The 13893-nt window shown below is 38.3% G+C and overlaps 1 protein-coding gene and 1 long non-coding RNA gene across 5 annotated transcripts; one reads left to right on the top strand and one right to left on the bottom strand.

Annotated features, from left to right (window-relative positions):
- Positions 1 to 2: 2 nt before the first annotated feature.
- On the bottom strand, positions 3 to 11160 carry LOC139609737 (uncharacterized). Of its 2 annotated transcripts, XR_011685338.1 has the most exons (6): positions 10736 to 11160; positions 10018 to 10267; positions 7821 to 7949; positions 6760 to 6857; positions 2147 to 2265; positions 3 to 95 (listed from the first exon to the last, which is right to left on the bottom strand). It is a non-coding gene; the product is annotated as an uncharacterized lncRNA (long non-coding RNA). The 2 variants fall into 2 exon arrangements; XR_011685339.1 differs by lacking the exons at positions 3 to 95; positions 2147 to 2265 and adding an exon at positions 4143 to 4251.
- On the top strand, positions 1919 to 12275 carry LOC139609734 (claudin-10-like). Of its 3 annotated transcripts, none has more exons than XM_071464666.1 (11): positions 1919 to 2609; positions 2701 to 2862; positions 3985 to 4066; positions 4156 to 4269; positions 5722 to 6584; positions 6763 to 6863; positions 7826 to 7965; positions 8114 to 8275; positions 8382 to 8469; positions 8552 to 8659; positions 8798 to 9297. In XM_071464666.1, exons 1-5 carry the CDS (start codon positions 2378 to 2380, stop codon positions 6140 to 6142), a joined length of 1011 nt encoding a protein of 336 aa, XP_071320767.1. In that variant the 5' UTR covers positions 1919 to 2377; the 3' UTR covers positions 6143 to 6584; positions 6763 to 6863; positions 7826 to 7965; positions 8114 to 8275; positions 8382 to 8469; positions 8552 to 8659; positions 8798 to 9297. The 3 variants fall into 3 exon arrangements, with proteins under 3 accessions (XP_071320767.1, XP_071320766.1, XP_071320769.1); XM_071464665.1 differs by having other exon boundaries at positions 8795 to 9297; XM_071464668.1 differs by lacking the exons at positions 1919 to 2609; positions 2701 to 2862; positions 3985 to 4066; positions 4156 to 4269 and adding exons at positions 10727 to 10888; positions 10983 to 11064; positions 11192 to 11299; positions 11399 to 12275 and having other exon boundaries at positions 6165 to 6584; positions 8795 to 10250.
- Positions 12276 to 13893: the final 1618 nt, after the last annotated feature.

Raw genomic sequence — 13893 nt, 5'->3', positions numbered from 1 at the left:
CTGACCTTTTTATTGACCTCTGTCAGGAAAGAGGTCATAAGAGGAAGGATGAAGTCTGAGGGCACAAAGCCACCGCTTCCTCTCTGCACCTATAACTGAAATCACACCACCAGAGAGCAGCATTAATGCACATTTAATGGCTGACTTATCTGAGGATTCTTCATAATATGTAATAGGAATTGTGTCCTTTGAGCTCAATTGTTGAGAGACGACAAAAACAAATAACAGATTTGTTATTTGCTGTTCTGCTCTGGCTGTTATTGAAAGCCTGGTCAGCTGAGGTCACAAACGCCCTCCTTTGTTCCTTTTTTCTTTAGTGTCATGCTAATTAAAGCTAATCAAAGTTACCCGGTGGTTCACCATTCCTAATATCTCCCCACCGCTACCAATAACTTTGTCATAAGCCGAGAGGACTTAGAAACAAAGAGGAGCTCTTTCATCCCTGAAGGAACATTCATCACTCCCCGTAACTCTCATTACCTCAGATTTAACTCTACTTATAACAGCACAAAGACGTTATGCCGTAATTATGAGACCTACAGCACAGTGCACTCTCGGTAAAATTAATAATTACTAGCGGCTTAAAGTCACAGGCAAAGTCAAGAGTGATGCTTCGAGCAGCCTCGGTCACAGCAGCAGGGTTATTACATATTTCATGGAACATGTTAAGGTCAGAAATATACACTGTTTTTGATCAAATGTTAATATAATGTCATATATTGTAAAACTAATGTATAGAGAAGTGGTTCCCAACCTATTCCAACGGATGCCCCACTTGAAAATCTCAAAAATGTTGGCGACTCACATCTGACCTCGTAACAGTATGGGGGCCAAATAATGCCCTCTCAGATTACTTTTTATTTTAATGATAAAAATGGAACATTCAGGACTGAGCTGAAATCAAAGGAGGCTCAATTCTTCTTTTTTTTGTTTGTTTGTTTGTTTCTGTCCTTTTAATTGTTCCTGTTGCTAACCAGCTCTTGACTTTGACACTCCATTTTTTGTCATGGATGGAATCTTTTAGAAGGAATCAGACTGAGACAGCAAATCGGTACAGGAAGTGGTCCGACAGCAAAGTGGTTTGGTGTATCACAGTGACAGGTCTTCATACAAGAAAAAACAAAAACAAAAAACAAACAAAAAATATTATTCATATTTTTTATTATTATTATTTGTTTTTATAAAATTGCATCTTTTCACCAAAATTGTACTGTTTGTCGGCCAACCTGAAATACCTTTGTGGCCCCCAGTGGGCCACGGCTCACAGGTTGGCAACCACTGGTGTAGATGATAAAATTAGCAAAAAGTGGACTGAGAGATATTTGTGACTTATTTACTTTTAAATGGTCCAGATTCATGTGACAATCCACCAATTTTACACACGCAGATCAGTGTACTTGTCACAAGAAGTATCATTTACCCTGTGAAAACAATTGTATAATATGTTTTGTGGCTCTGAAGGGAGCTTTTCAACTTTAAAGTGAAATAAAAAATAATAAAAATATAAAACATAAAAAAAAATGTTTTTTTTAAAGTTCTGATTCTGTTTTCCTGTGGTGATTGTTCAGTTATCTAATTTTATATACCAAAAATATGTCCTGAAAATACTTTTAAATTGTTTTTTATAGCAAAATCCCTCTCCTCTTTTCTTGTAGAACTCCATAATGTGATTTGGGGTGACTAGCCACCCATCATGGAAAACCACACTTCACTTTTAGCTCTTAGGTGGCAGCAGACGGACGAAAAATTGCACAGCTCCGTAACTCACTCCAGCTTCGTATCATGCGGCGTTTGCAAAGCAATGCCCACCTTCGAGCAGTCAAATTAAACTGTGATGTTTAAGTCTGAGAAATAACCCTGATGTTGTAAAAAAAAAACAAAAAAAATATGATTTAAGATGTATGATTAATACTATAACCAGATCTTCCTTTTTTAAACTATGTCTGCACATGAGGGAAAGTCCAGAACGGTCTGATGGGGGCATGAAGTCTTTGGTAATTTGAGATACATGCTTAGGTGAGCACGCTCAATCTTGATTCAAACCTGACAAGTCTCACCTGTGGACCATGGGAACCTAAGTGGCTGCAGTCTCTCACCCACATGTGCAGTCATACCTGGCAAACAACAGTACACCCCTGCTTCGTACCTGTGATCCAGTCCGTCCTCTCCTTTTCCCGAGAAGAGCAGCAGAGTCGGAGGCCACTCCGTTCGATTTTGGATTAAAACTAGATGAGCATGGCTTCCGCATGAGTCAAGAACAGCCATCTGAAAAAATCAGCAAAATTAGATTGTGGATGAGTGATTAAGGACAAAAACAGAAGCTTGACAAAACAAGAGCTTCCTTGGATCTGGAATCTAAATAACGAGAAGCCCTGCAATGCAGATCCGTGTGGTCCAGATCTGGGGTTTCCTGATGACAGTGCTGGGCTGGATCTTTGTGGCCTGCACTATGGCCATGGAGGGCTGGAAGATCACCTCCATCGGGGGGATGGGAGGCTCTTCCATAATCAAGGTGGCCTGGTACTGGTCCAGCCTGTGGAGATCCTGTTTTACAGACTCAACTGCTGTCAGCAACTGTTACGACTACCCTATGCTCTGGTCTGTGGAGGGTAGGTAAAACAATCTTTGTGTGGTTGAAGCTGTGTCTATCTAACAAATCCAGAGGGCTTTTATTAATGCTTGTTTGTTGTGTAACTTCAGGTCACATCCAGATAGTGCGAGGCCTGCTGATGGCAGCTCTTACCCTGGGCATGCTGGGGTTTGTGCTCAGCCTGTTGGGTATGGAGTGCACCTTCATTGGGGGAAAAGATCGGTCAAAGTACAAGAAGATCTACACTGGTGGATGTTTCCACATTATCAGTGGTAAATGCCTTGTTTTAATAACAAGACAGTCCAGGTTCTGATGGTCAGTTATGTTATTGTTATGTTGTGTACATGCAGTAAAAGCTGCCATTTGCCCATATTTATTGTTTGTGTTTTGGAATTCTGCTCAGCAACAGATTTTTAACCTGATTATTTATTTCTTGTTAGTTTATAAAGATCTGTGTGTTTTAACAACCATGATTTAACAATCACTTTGTCATCAAATTAAAAGATTTATGGAGAGAATTCAAATCTGGTGAAACACAAAAAGACTTGCAACATGGGAGTGGCAAAATCAGACGCTACCAGTTCATTGAACTAAACTGAACTTTTCCTTTAGCCCCAATTATCAGGTCGAAAATTTTAACTTGTGCAATTAATTAGTTTACGACCAACTACCTGCAAAATTAATGATATTCCTCTGAGCCTCAGTTTTGTCTTTGGTGTCCATTAGCTAATGTTAGCACGCTAGCATGCTAAACTCGATGGAGTAAATCATATAACCTACCTGCTAAAGATTAGCATTGTCTTTATGAGCGTTTTAACATGGTGACTAAACTACATTCAAGCATTCAAATAAAAATAAGATGAGTGAAGAATTAACCGTTGTTTATTTCTAGCCCTGATCTATGAAGTCATTAAAAAAACAAATGTACTTGTATTATTAACGTAAATTATATCTATATACCTGTTGTTCCTGTCACAGTTTGCATATGTCTACCTGTTGTTCAACCAACAGGGAATTTCCCTTGTTTTATTTATAAGATTCCTGGAGAGGTAAAATGACCTCAAACAAACAATTAAAACATTTTTTTGAAGATCTCAAAAGATCTCAAAAAATAAACATCAGTCTTTTTCTATTATCTTATTATCCTATTATTCAAGGCTACATTGCGTAGTTCTTTCTAGTACTAATTAAATTGTATTTATAAATTCTTGTATATAAATACTCAGAATACACCAATAGTACAATATAGTTACTTTATCGCTCATTCAAAAATATAATATTTTATTTATTTGATATGTTTTACTTTGAAACAACCAAAACATTTTCCATAAATATGAAAGAAAAAAATGCAACATAGTTTTTTTCCCTCATCTCTCAACATGCTTTGTCTTCAGGTTTGCTGTCCACATGTGGGTATGCTGTTTATGCACAGTATGTCTCAGTAGAATACTTCAACCCTGACTTCGATGGACTGAAGTAAGTTAACAGGCCTGTTTAGCCTGTTTCAGCAAAAATGGCTTTTAATAAAACAATGGAAATGTTGAAATATTAATCTCTGTTTTTAGGTATGACCTTGGAACCCCGCTGTTCCTCGGCTGGGTTGGCTCAGCTTTCCATGCGACTGGTGGTTTTTTCTACCTGTGGTCAGTGTGCACGCCGCTCTGTAACAAAGTGGACACGTGAGTACAGACACATGTTGTTTTAACACTTCAGGGGTGAATAAACAACTCCACTCTCCACAGCCTCAATAAATACCAGTTTCCTGTGTGCTGCAGTGGAGTGACTCATTATCCCAAGTGTATGAGTCACTGTTAGTGCTGGGGAGTTTAAAGATGGCAGTTTGCAGATGTTCATTGTGGGCACACTTCCTCCTGTCTTACGGTATAACGCTGAAGCCACTGGCGTAAACAAGCAGATGTCTGGTGTTTTAAAAGCTTTCCTGGCTAAATGAGGAAAGGAAAAACTGCATGCTATAGATCAGTTTCAACACTGGAAGGCGCTCAGAGAGCATAAATCTGCACCGGTGTTGATCAATTCTGCAAGACACTCCTGTACTCAAGATATCGTTTTTCACTTTTACCTCTATAGTCCTCTTCCCACAGGCCCTTTGACACCAGAGACAAATTTGATGAGTGAAGGACAGGTGCAAATATAACCTGTTAAGCAGGTATTATAGTAATTTAATTGCTTAAAGAACCTATAATTAGTATTTTTATATTAGAAATAGATAACATGACTATTTTATGTGAAGGGGGTTGCTAGTAGAATTATCAACACTTGAGTCCTCAGTTCTGCAGAGCTTCTATTGTCTTTTAGCTTTAATGTTTTGGTTTGCAGGTCCACAACGTTAGCAACTACCTAGTGAACACAATGGAGCATTCTTAGCAATAAAAGAACCTCCCTCGGGAGTTGGCCGAGAGCAAAAACAGATCTGAAGGAGAGCAAATATTTGACGAACATTCACCACTGGGACACAAACATCACTCCCAATTAAACGCTGCTGTCGCTTGAACTGAAGGCTGAAGTCAACATGCTAACAAGCTTTGTCATCTTAGTTTAGAAAGTTAGCTAATTAGCAATAATAATTTGTTAATTACCTAAAGCTACGTCGCTAACATGTTTAAAAAAGCTAGCAGATATTTCAGGGCTTGATTCCCGTTTTTTAACTCAACATATTTAAATTTGACAAAAAAGGGTAAAATGGGCTTTAAAGCAGTATTTACTTCATGTTGGGAAAATAACAAACTAATACTTTTAGTGAATGACTAACTGATTAAAAATAGAATTACTGCCTTGCGGCTGTATACCCAGACTAGTTTCAGATTACAGCCCTGTTTTATCCTAGAGTCAGGTAAAATAATAACCATTTGTATGAAATTTTGTCATAATTGCTGTGTGAAGTCTGGAGTAACGGCTAAAATGTGTTGTGTGAAGTCACACTGACCTTTACCTTTGACCTTTGATCACCATAATCTAATGAGTTTGTCCTTGAGTCCAAGTGAATGTTTATATATTTAACAGATAATCTATTTCCACTGCTTTATAAGTGAACATTATTTCGACTGGCCTCCCAAGGTAGCTCAGCAGCCTCATCATGTTTGACAAGAGTATTTCTCTCTCTCTCTCCTCAGAGTAATCCACATCCAACCACTACAAGACCCTGAGCAAAACAAGTCCACCACCGCTCTGTCCACAGTGTCGGAGATCACCTCTAAGACCAAAGTGTCCTCTATTTCCGAGCTGTCATCCAAGTCTGAGCTCTCAGACGTGTCTGCCATATCCTCAGGATCAGAACGCACATCCAAATCTGGACGCACAGCCAGGTCAGGCCGCTCATCGAAGACAGGACGGACTACCAGGTCTGCAGGGTCGAGTTCAGGATCAGGGTCAGCGTCAGGGTCAGGGTCCGAGTCCGGCCTGTCGTCGAGGTCCAGCATATCAACTTTGTCTGAGTCAAGGAGCAGCAGCAGCAGCAGCAGCCGCACAGTGTCGTCACTCTCAGGCAGTTCGGGGAGCGAGACCACACCATTCATCAAAAACTCTTATATCTGAATAAATGTGACACATTATGATGTTAATGAATGTGATGAACAGCTGATCTGACCTTTATGAATTTCTGATTGAAGCAAATTCAATTGTATGTGTTTTGTAGCAATAAAAACTGATGAAGTCCTGGTTTTACAATAATGTTTTCTCTAAATCTTTTTTTTTCTTCTTTTTATCAACACTTTCACATGACACAACTTTCTCAGAGCTAAGGTACACTTCAATTTCTAATAGAAGTGTCAGCCTGTGCAACCTTTTAGACAGCAAATAAAACTCCATCAGCCTAAATGCTTTGGTTGACAGTAAACAGTGTCTGCTTTGCTGTTATTTAAACCCTCACATAAATACACGAGCAGCAGCAGTGAGAGGACTGGAACTCCACAGCTTTAATTTAGAGCAAAACGCTTGGGGCTTTTATTTTCTTCTGGTGGACTACTTTCTTTACAAGGTAGGAAGGCATTAACACATTAACCCTAACCCTTCACATCGTGCATTACTGGCTCTGCATTTCCAGTTGAATTTAATCTTGCGAAAGACTGTTAACTCTACAGCTGCAGTGTAGACACATTTAAAACACAGTGAAATAAAGTGCTACTTGAATTAGTGAAGGCTGTTTTATTTACCAGACTGTAGGGATGTGGAGGAGACTGGCTCAGATCCTGGGCCTGCTGCTCTGCATGCTGGGCTGGGGCTTGGTGGGCTGCACCCTTGCTATGGACCACTGGAGGTAAGCAGGTTAAGAGACAGATGCTGAAATGTTGAAATGTAAAGAGTGTGCAAAACCGATTATTTTTGCAAGCGATAATAAATTATGCTGAGAACACCACTCTGATGTCAGTATGTTAAATATAATGCTACAGCCAGGAATTAGCTTGGCATAAATGGGGAAACAGCTAGCCTGGCTCTGTCCATAGGTAAATTGCTGCTCATACAAGCTGAGGATCATGTGACTGATTGTTTGCTGACAGACTAAACAAAAATATTAATTAATTAATAAGTTAACTTAAGTTGAAAATGTGTAGCATACTTTTGTAAATAAAAAAAAAACATCAATAATAATTTAAGGAACAAATACAAAAATGTCTGACCAGAATAACAAGTTGGCATTAGCATGGTGTAAAATGTTTTGTTGCTTTTCTGACATTAAATACAGAAGGTTGAGGAGGAACAGGCGCAGGGAACTCCAGCCTGCTTTTTTCAGTTTGTGCATAAACTTAATGCAATGTTGCCACGTGCTCTTCTTGTTTATCTTTTATTTCATTTTTCTTGACGTCATAGTGAGTGTGTTCCCAAGATTGAATTTTTTATATTTCTTTTTTTTTTTCAGCAGAAAGCCTGTGTTAGAAACTACAGTTGAGGAGTTTGAAAAATGTAGGCATTTGCTAGGGTCTCATGAAATACACATTATTATTATTATTATTGAGTTGCATTATGGGAAATGTGGGATCCAGCATCTTTGTTGTTTGATACAAAAAAAAAAAGTGAAAGTGAAATGTTTTCGACCTCTGATGCTTTGATTTTGATGTTGATTTTTCAGTCTGTCTCTTGCGAGTCTTCCAACTACATCGAAGTGATTAATATGTGTTTGGTTCATTCACAGTGATCTTTCTAATTGTGGTAGTGCTACTCTTTATCATTATCTGCTGATGCCTAAACATGATTAAACCATAAAGCATTTACTCACTGAAGAGTGGCCCAGCTGTGGGGTCAGGCAGGCTCCTCTGTGGTGGTGACAGCCTGGTACTGGTCAGACCTGTGGAAGGACTGCTATGAAGACTCCACTGCTCTGGTGAACTGTGTGGACTTCGGGGTGCTGTGGACGGTTAAATGTGGGTACACTGACAAATAATCACTGATTTACTTTGATCCTGTTCATAAAAAGTAATAAGAAGGGGTCAGGGTGACATATTATTTTAGCCATGAGTGGATAAATGTTATAATGATAATATAGTGCAATAATAAATGTCTGTTATCCAGCATACATCCAGGCAGTCAGGGGGCTCCTGATGATTGGCCTTTGCCTCGGCCTGATTGGCACAGTGCTCACATTCTTAGGAATGGAGTGCACACACATTGGGGGAGACCAGAGAAGTAACGACAGGCTGTTAATAACAGCATCTGCTTTCCATCTGGCCGGCTGTGAGTATGAATTGTTTGCATTTTCAAAGCCTCATTTTATACAAAAGCAGCTTCTCGGAGCTTTAACTCACTTTTTCCCACGTGTCATCGGCTCTCCCTCATGCAGGCGGATCAGACTTGGCTGGTTATTGTTTATACATAAACAGAGTCGTTGCAGCTTTTTTACACAGCAAAGCAGATCCGTCAAAGCTGAGGTAACATTTGGTCTTTAAATAACGCTCATTAATAAGCAAATGTGACTAAGACAGTGGCCCATTTCAACTGTTATCTCCTCAGCTATGAAATTGGACCACCCCTATATCTTGGCCTGGTGGGGAGTTTCCTTATTTTCCTCGGCTGTACAATTCACTGCACAACTGTGTACAGAGTTAACCACCCACAAAGGTTTGTTAACATACAATTTAACTAAATGATTTCACTGTCCTATGAAGATTTGAAACTATTGTACTGATAGAAATTTGGGCAAATTCTAATAAATGTTTTGCTATTGTTGTTTCTGAGTGAATATAACTCTCTCAGCAGACACCACGTGGTTCCTATTATCAGAGATGGCGAAGAAAAAGAAGAGGTTAGAAGAAAAAAGCACATCCATGGAGGATCGAAGAGGCCAAATGACTTCCAAAGTGTTTCTGCGTATAAGATGACTTCTGTTGTGATTGTGTAATGCAACAGATTCAGTCAGGTCTGTAGCCAGGGTTTCAGAAGTACTAAGGTCATACGTCATGTGTTTTTTTGGAAAGAAATCCATTAAACAACTTAGTTAGAGATACACATGAGGAATTTTGGTGATAAATAGTGAATGTAAACACAACTTTTGTTTGTTTACAAGAACACTCCACAGGGCACCTTTAAGTTATACTTTCAGTGGATCTGATCTTATCTACTGTACAAAGGACGTGATCTCAGTGTCCAATGTGTGACTATTCAAATGCACGGTGATATAAAGTCTTGTGGAAAGTAACAGCCAACCAAAATCATCATGTACATACAAAAAGAAAAAAAATTAAAAGCAACTTCCATCCTGCTGTGGTCATTTTTCTAAATTCACCAAAAAACAAGGAACAAGGAGCAGCTTAGAAATATACTGAACAGCTTCATACTGTGACTTTTCCTGATCTTATAATAAATGCTGATAAACATGATGTTGAACTGATGATGTTTGCTACAGAAAATGACTCATCTCTTCTCTTTCAGGTCACAGAGATGAGAGATTAATACAATAATAATTAGCAGATTAATGAATACTGAAAATATTGTTATTGCAGACCTATGTACTTTTGTTCCTAAGTAACATATGAATAATTAAATATTTTGTTATTTGGTGCAGTCAAAGAGCTCAGTTTGTGGCAAACAGAAAAGTCACCATTTCATTACTTTTCTACATTTGAAGTATTAAACAGGCCAGATAAGAAAGAGTGTTTGAAGAGAGAATAAATTTGGTTGATTTGCAACAATGCAGGAGTCAAACAAAACACAAGGGTAAACCACATTGGTGGAATGAGCCAGAAAGATGTAATCCCTCACCGAGTCCTGGGAACATGAAGGATGCTTACTGAGCAAAACCATCTAGAAGATAAGATGAGATACAAGCAAACATCCACACTGCTGGTGTGACACAGAGTTCAGTCCAGTTTCCCACACTGAGAACTGCTCAAAGCCTCGACTTTAATCTCATTTAAGACATTATATAGTTTTATTCGTTATTCATCTCGACTGGTTTTTGGTTGACAGCCAACACTCACCATGGTACACAGGACGGTGGTGATGTACATGGAGATCGGCTGCTTTGTGTCCTGTCTGTGTGGCTGGATACTGGTGTGTTCCACTCTTCCGACAGAGTACTGGACGTTCTCTGAGGTGGGCAGCATCGTGCTGACCACCTCCAACTACTTCTCCAACCTGTGGAAGGACTGCATCTCAGACACCACGGGGGTGTCCGACTGCAAGGATTACCCCTCCATGCTGGGCCTGCCTGGTAGGATCATCTGAAAACTGTTAAAATATCAATTTACTTCTTAACAGGTGAACAGATTTAGGGACTGTACAAAAACTATTTGTGCAAGGAGGGGGGTAGAATTGTACATTATATTAAAAAGGAAAATGCTTTCCAGTGTTATTAATATTTATTCTATTTTTGTTTTTGTTGTGATTTTGTTTTTACATTTTTAAAAATAAATCTAAAACAATAATAATGAATCTGGGATTAGAAACGTTAAATAGACCCTCTCCAGCTCTCCGGAAAAAAAAAAAAAAAACACATACATTTTAATACAATCCCATAGATTACTTGTTTAGAGAATACAGTACATTACTGGAACATTTCAATGAAACTGTAGATTAAGCTACATTTAACATACTCATTTGTTTTCATTTATTTACAAAAATTCATTAAAATAAAAAATAAAAAATCTTTTAAGCTTTTACATCTCAGTTTCACCTGTTTCCTTTCAGTGTACCTACACGCCTGCAGAGCGCTGGCGGTCTGTGCCGTCGTCACCGGTTTCTTTGGAGGCGTCCTCACACTCATTGGAATGAAATGCACTAAAATAGGCGGGACAGAGATTATCAATGCAAGGGTGACCTTTGCAGGTGCTTTGACCTACCTGGTTTCAGGTAAAAAAAAAATATATATATTTTTTTTTATATGTTTAACTTAACTGTAAAATATGCATTCAGGAGCTTCAAAATATGGTATATTTCCTGTCAGGAACCTGTGGTATGATCACCTACTCCTGGTGGGCCAACAAAGTTGTAAGAGAATATTTGGATCCACATTTCAGGGCACAGAAGTGAGTACATTTTGAAGCAGTATGGTTATTACGACGAGGTCCCTTTAAGAGATATTTAAAGAGAAGGAATAAAAACTGCACAAAAACAAACCACAACTCTTGATACACCTCAATATTTGCCGTTCAGATTTGAAATTGGAGCCGCCATTTTTGTTGGCTGGGGAGGCTCCGTCCTTCTCATCTCTGGAGGGTCAGTGTTGAGTTACTTCTCTGGAAAAGAAGGCATCCCATCAAGGTAAATATGAAATCTCCTTTATTATCTATATCATGGGCCACAGTAATTGCAGGAGAAGTGTAACTGAGAATTACTTCACCACGCTATCTCAATGATCAGTTCCACGAAAAGGCCTCGGAGACCAGTGTCGTACGCCACTGCCCGGACCAAGCGGACCTACATGCTGCCGGCCTCGTCGTCCAGAGTGACTCTGGTGCCTCCACTGTTTTATGAGGGCAGGAAGAGCCAAGCAACCGGAGCCACGTCAAACACCCGTCGGACCTTCAACAGGGACAGCTTCGTCTGAGCCAGATGGGAACTCTGAGCTCAGGAAGTGACTAAAAAGACTTTAGAGAGATAGTTTGACATTTTGGGAAGCTCTGTTATCTGAAGCGAAAATATTTTTAAATCAATGGGATAAAGAAAAAGAATATACGCAAGTGTGGCCCTTCTTGGCTTCTGTATGCCCATTCAGTATGAAGCTAGACTCTTCAGTCCGTTAGCTTAGCTTAGCACAAATACTGGTAATGAAGGAAACAGCTGGTCTTGCTCTCTGATGGATTTTATTTTCAGACAGAACCAAGCTAACTGTTTCCCTCTACTTCCTCTATTTATGCTAAGCTAAGCTAACCGGTTGCAGGTTCCAGCTTCATATTTAGCTCACAGATACAAGAGAGGTATCAATCATCTGATCTCATTCTAGACAAGAAAGCGAATAAGCGTATTTCCAAAAATATCAAACTATTCCTTTAATAAAGATGCTCATGGATATTAATTTTATGACAGCCATAAAACTTGACTGTGTGTTAATATCGTATCGCTATGGAATGATACGGAAGTTTATTCCTGCCATGCCAGAAAAAAAAAAGAAATCAGTATCACATTATAATGTAAAGTTTGTTTGTATAGCATGTTTTTCATGTTATAACAATATTTTCATGTTATTAGGACATACAAACTTATCATAACAATATAATATTTATATTGTTATAACATGAAACATTTCTCAATATATTGTGATAACTTATTGTTAACATAAAACATTTAACATTGTGATGTGATAATTATATATATATTTCTTTTTTTTCTTTTTTAATATATTTATAACGTAAGACGTCTTCCTTCTCATATACTATAGAGTCACAAAAATCCCTTCACACATTAATAGTCTCCTCTTGGTTTCACTACAACACTTACTTTGGAAAAATGTGCTTTTTTTAATCATCATCATTATCATATCAATAGGAATAAACTTTTTTTGTTCTGGCATGGCAGCAATGTGCTTCCGTACTGAACATTTACAAGCTATGGGTGTACTTTCTGTACGCAAAGCAATAAGTCTGTGTTGTTATTGTTGTCTTTGAGTTTGTCTTTGATCGAGGAGCATCCACTGTCTTTCATTCTTTCATGTCTATCTGTTGAAGTTTAGTTAAAAAAAAAAAAAAAAAGGGAACAGTGCACATACTTCAGTCTCTAACAGCTGGACAGCGTCTTAATAAGTGATACTACTTAGTATTTGTTTACAAAATCAAAACAGCTTGCACAACTCCTCTCTAGTGCTCCATGTTTTATTCAGCTGACCATACGTTTTCAGCCTTCATCAGGTTGGTGTCTGAGCTTGTTTCCGCTTTCCTCATACACAGTCCTTTGATCAGTCATGTGGCCTGTAGATATATATTAGGTTTATAAAATAATATTATCATCATCTTTTTGTGATATTTTTAACAAAACACCAAATTATGAGATAATACAGAAATATATGAGAAATATAAACAACCACATAAAACAAAACACAGAATATTAAAATCATCTTTTTAAAACCAATCAGTGGGTAAAATGGTCAACATCCGTTTTTTTATTACCAAGCACGAAATCCTCTCCAGAAAAATGTGTACACAGATGTCTAGCATGTATGGATAACCTTAACTAATTTTAAACTCAATATACAGTTGAGCATAACCCAATCATCCTTTAACTTCATTTCCAATTGCTGATTTTAGAAATCCAGACGGCCTTCCTCTTAAGGAGCAACTTCTCTAAATGTTGCCCTTCTGTATCTCAGTTTTTAGTTTTTACAAATTTAAAAGGGGGTTGAAAGATGGTTCACTGCAACTGGACAGTATCACCATTTCTCATCTTTTTTTATTTTTAAATTATTATTTTTTTCTTATAATTCCTTTACCTCCCACTCTTTGTTCTCTTGATGCTTTTTTCACATGGACATGTTAATCAATCACTCCTCTCACTTGTATTTGTTTTACCTGTACATGGATGGCCAAAGCAAACTTGTTGTGTTGTTACACAGTGTTAAAATTTCCTCATTTTAATATTGCTCTTGGCTTTTGCTGTCAGTTTTTTTTTATAGTTCATCTAAACAGGACTTTTTCATTTTCTTTGTGGCTTCAAAGCCTCTGCTTTGAACTTCCTCTGGGTTGCCAGAAGGTGGTGCTCAAAATCAGACTGTCAACTATCAAATCTTGATGTTGTTTAATGCACTAAGTATCTATGGTGATGTATGAGTCAAGTGACTCATCAATGAAAACCTCAGACAGCACCCTGATGGAGGCAGACTGGCAGAAAATGTTGGTGGTGAATAAAGCATGGTGTTCTGTTTT

Source organism: Trachinotus anak, unplaced genomic scaffold, assembly GCF_046630095.1.
Source record: "Trachinotus anak isolate AG129_WGS33_773 ecotype Australia unplaced genomic scaffold, CSIRO_AGI_Tana_v1 ptg000026l, whole genome shotgun sequence".
Lineage (NCBI taxonomy): Eukaryota > Metazoa > Chordata > Actinopteri > Carangiformes > Carangidae > Trachinotus > Trachinotus anak.
This window is presented reverse-complemented; position numbering and strand designations above follow the sequence as displayed.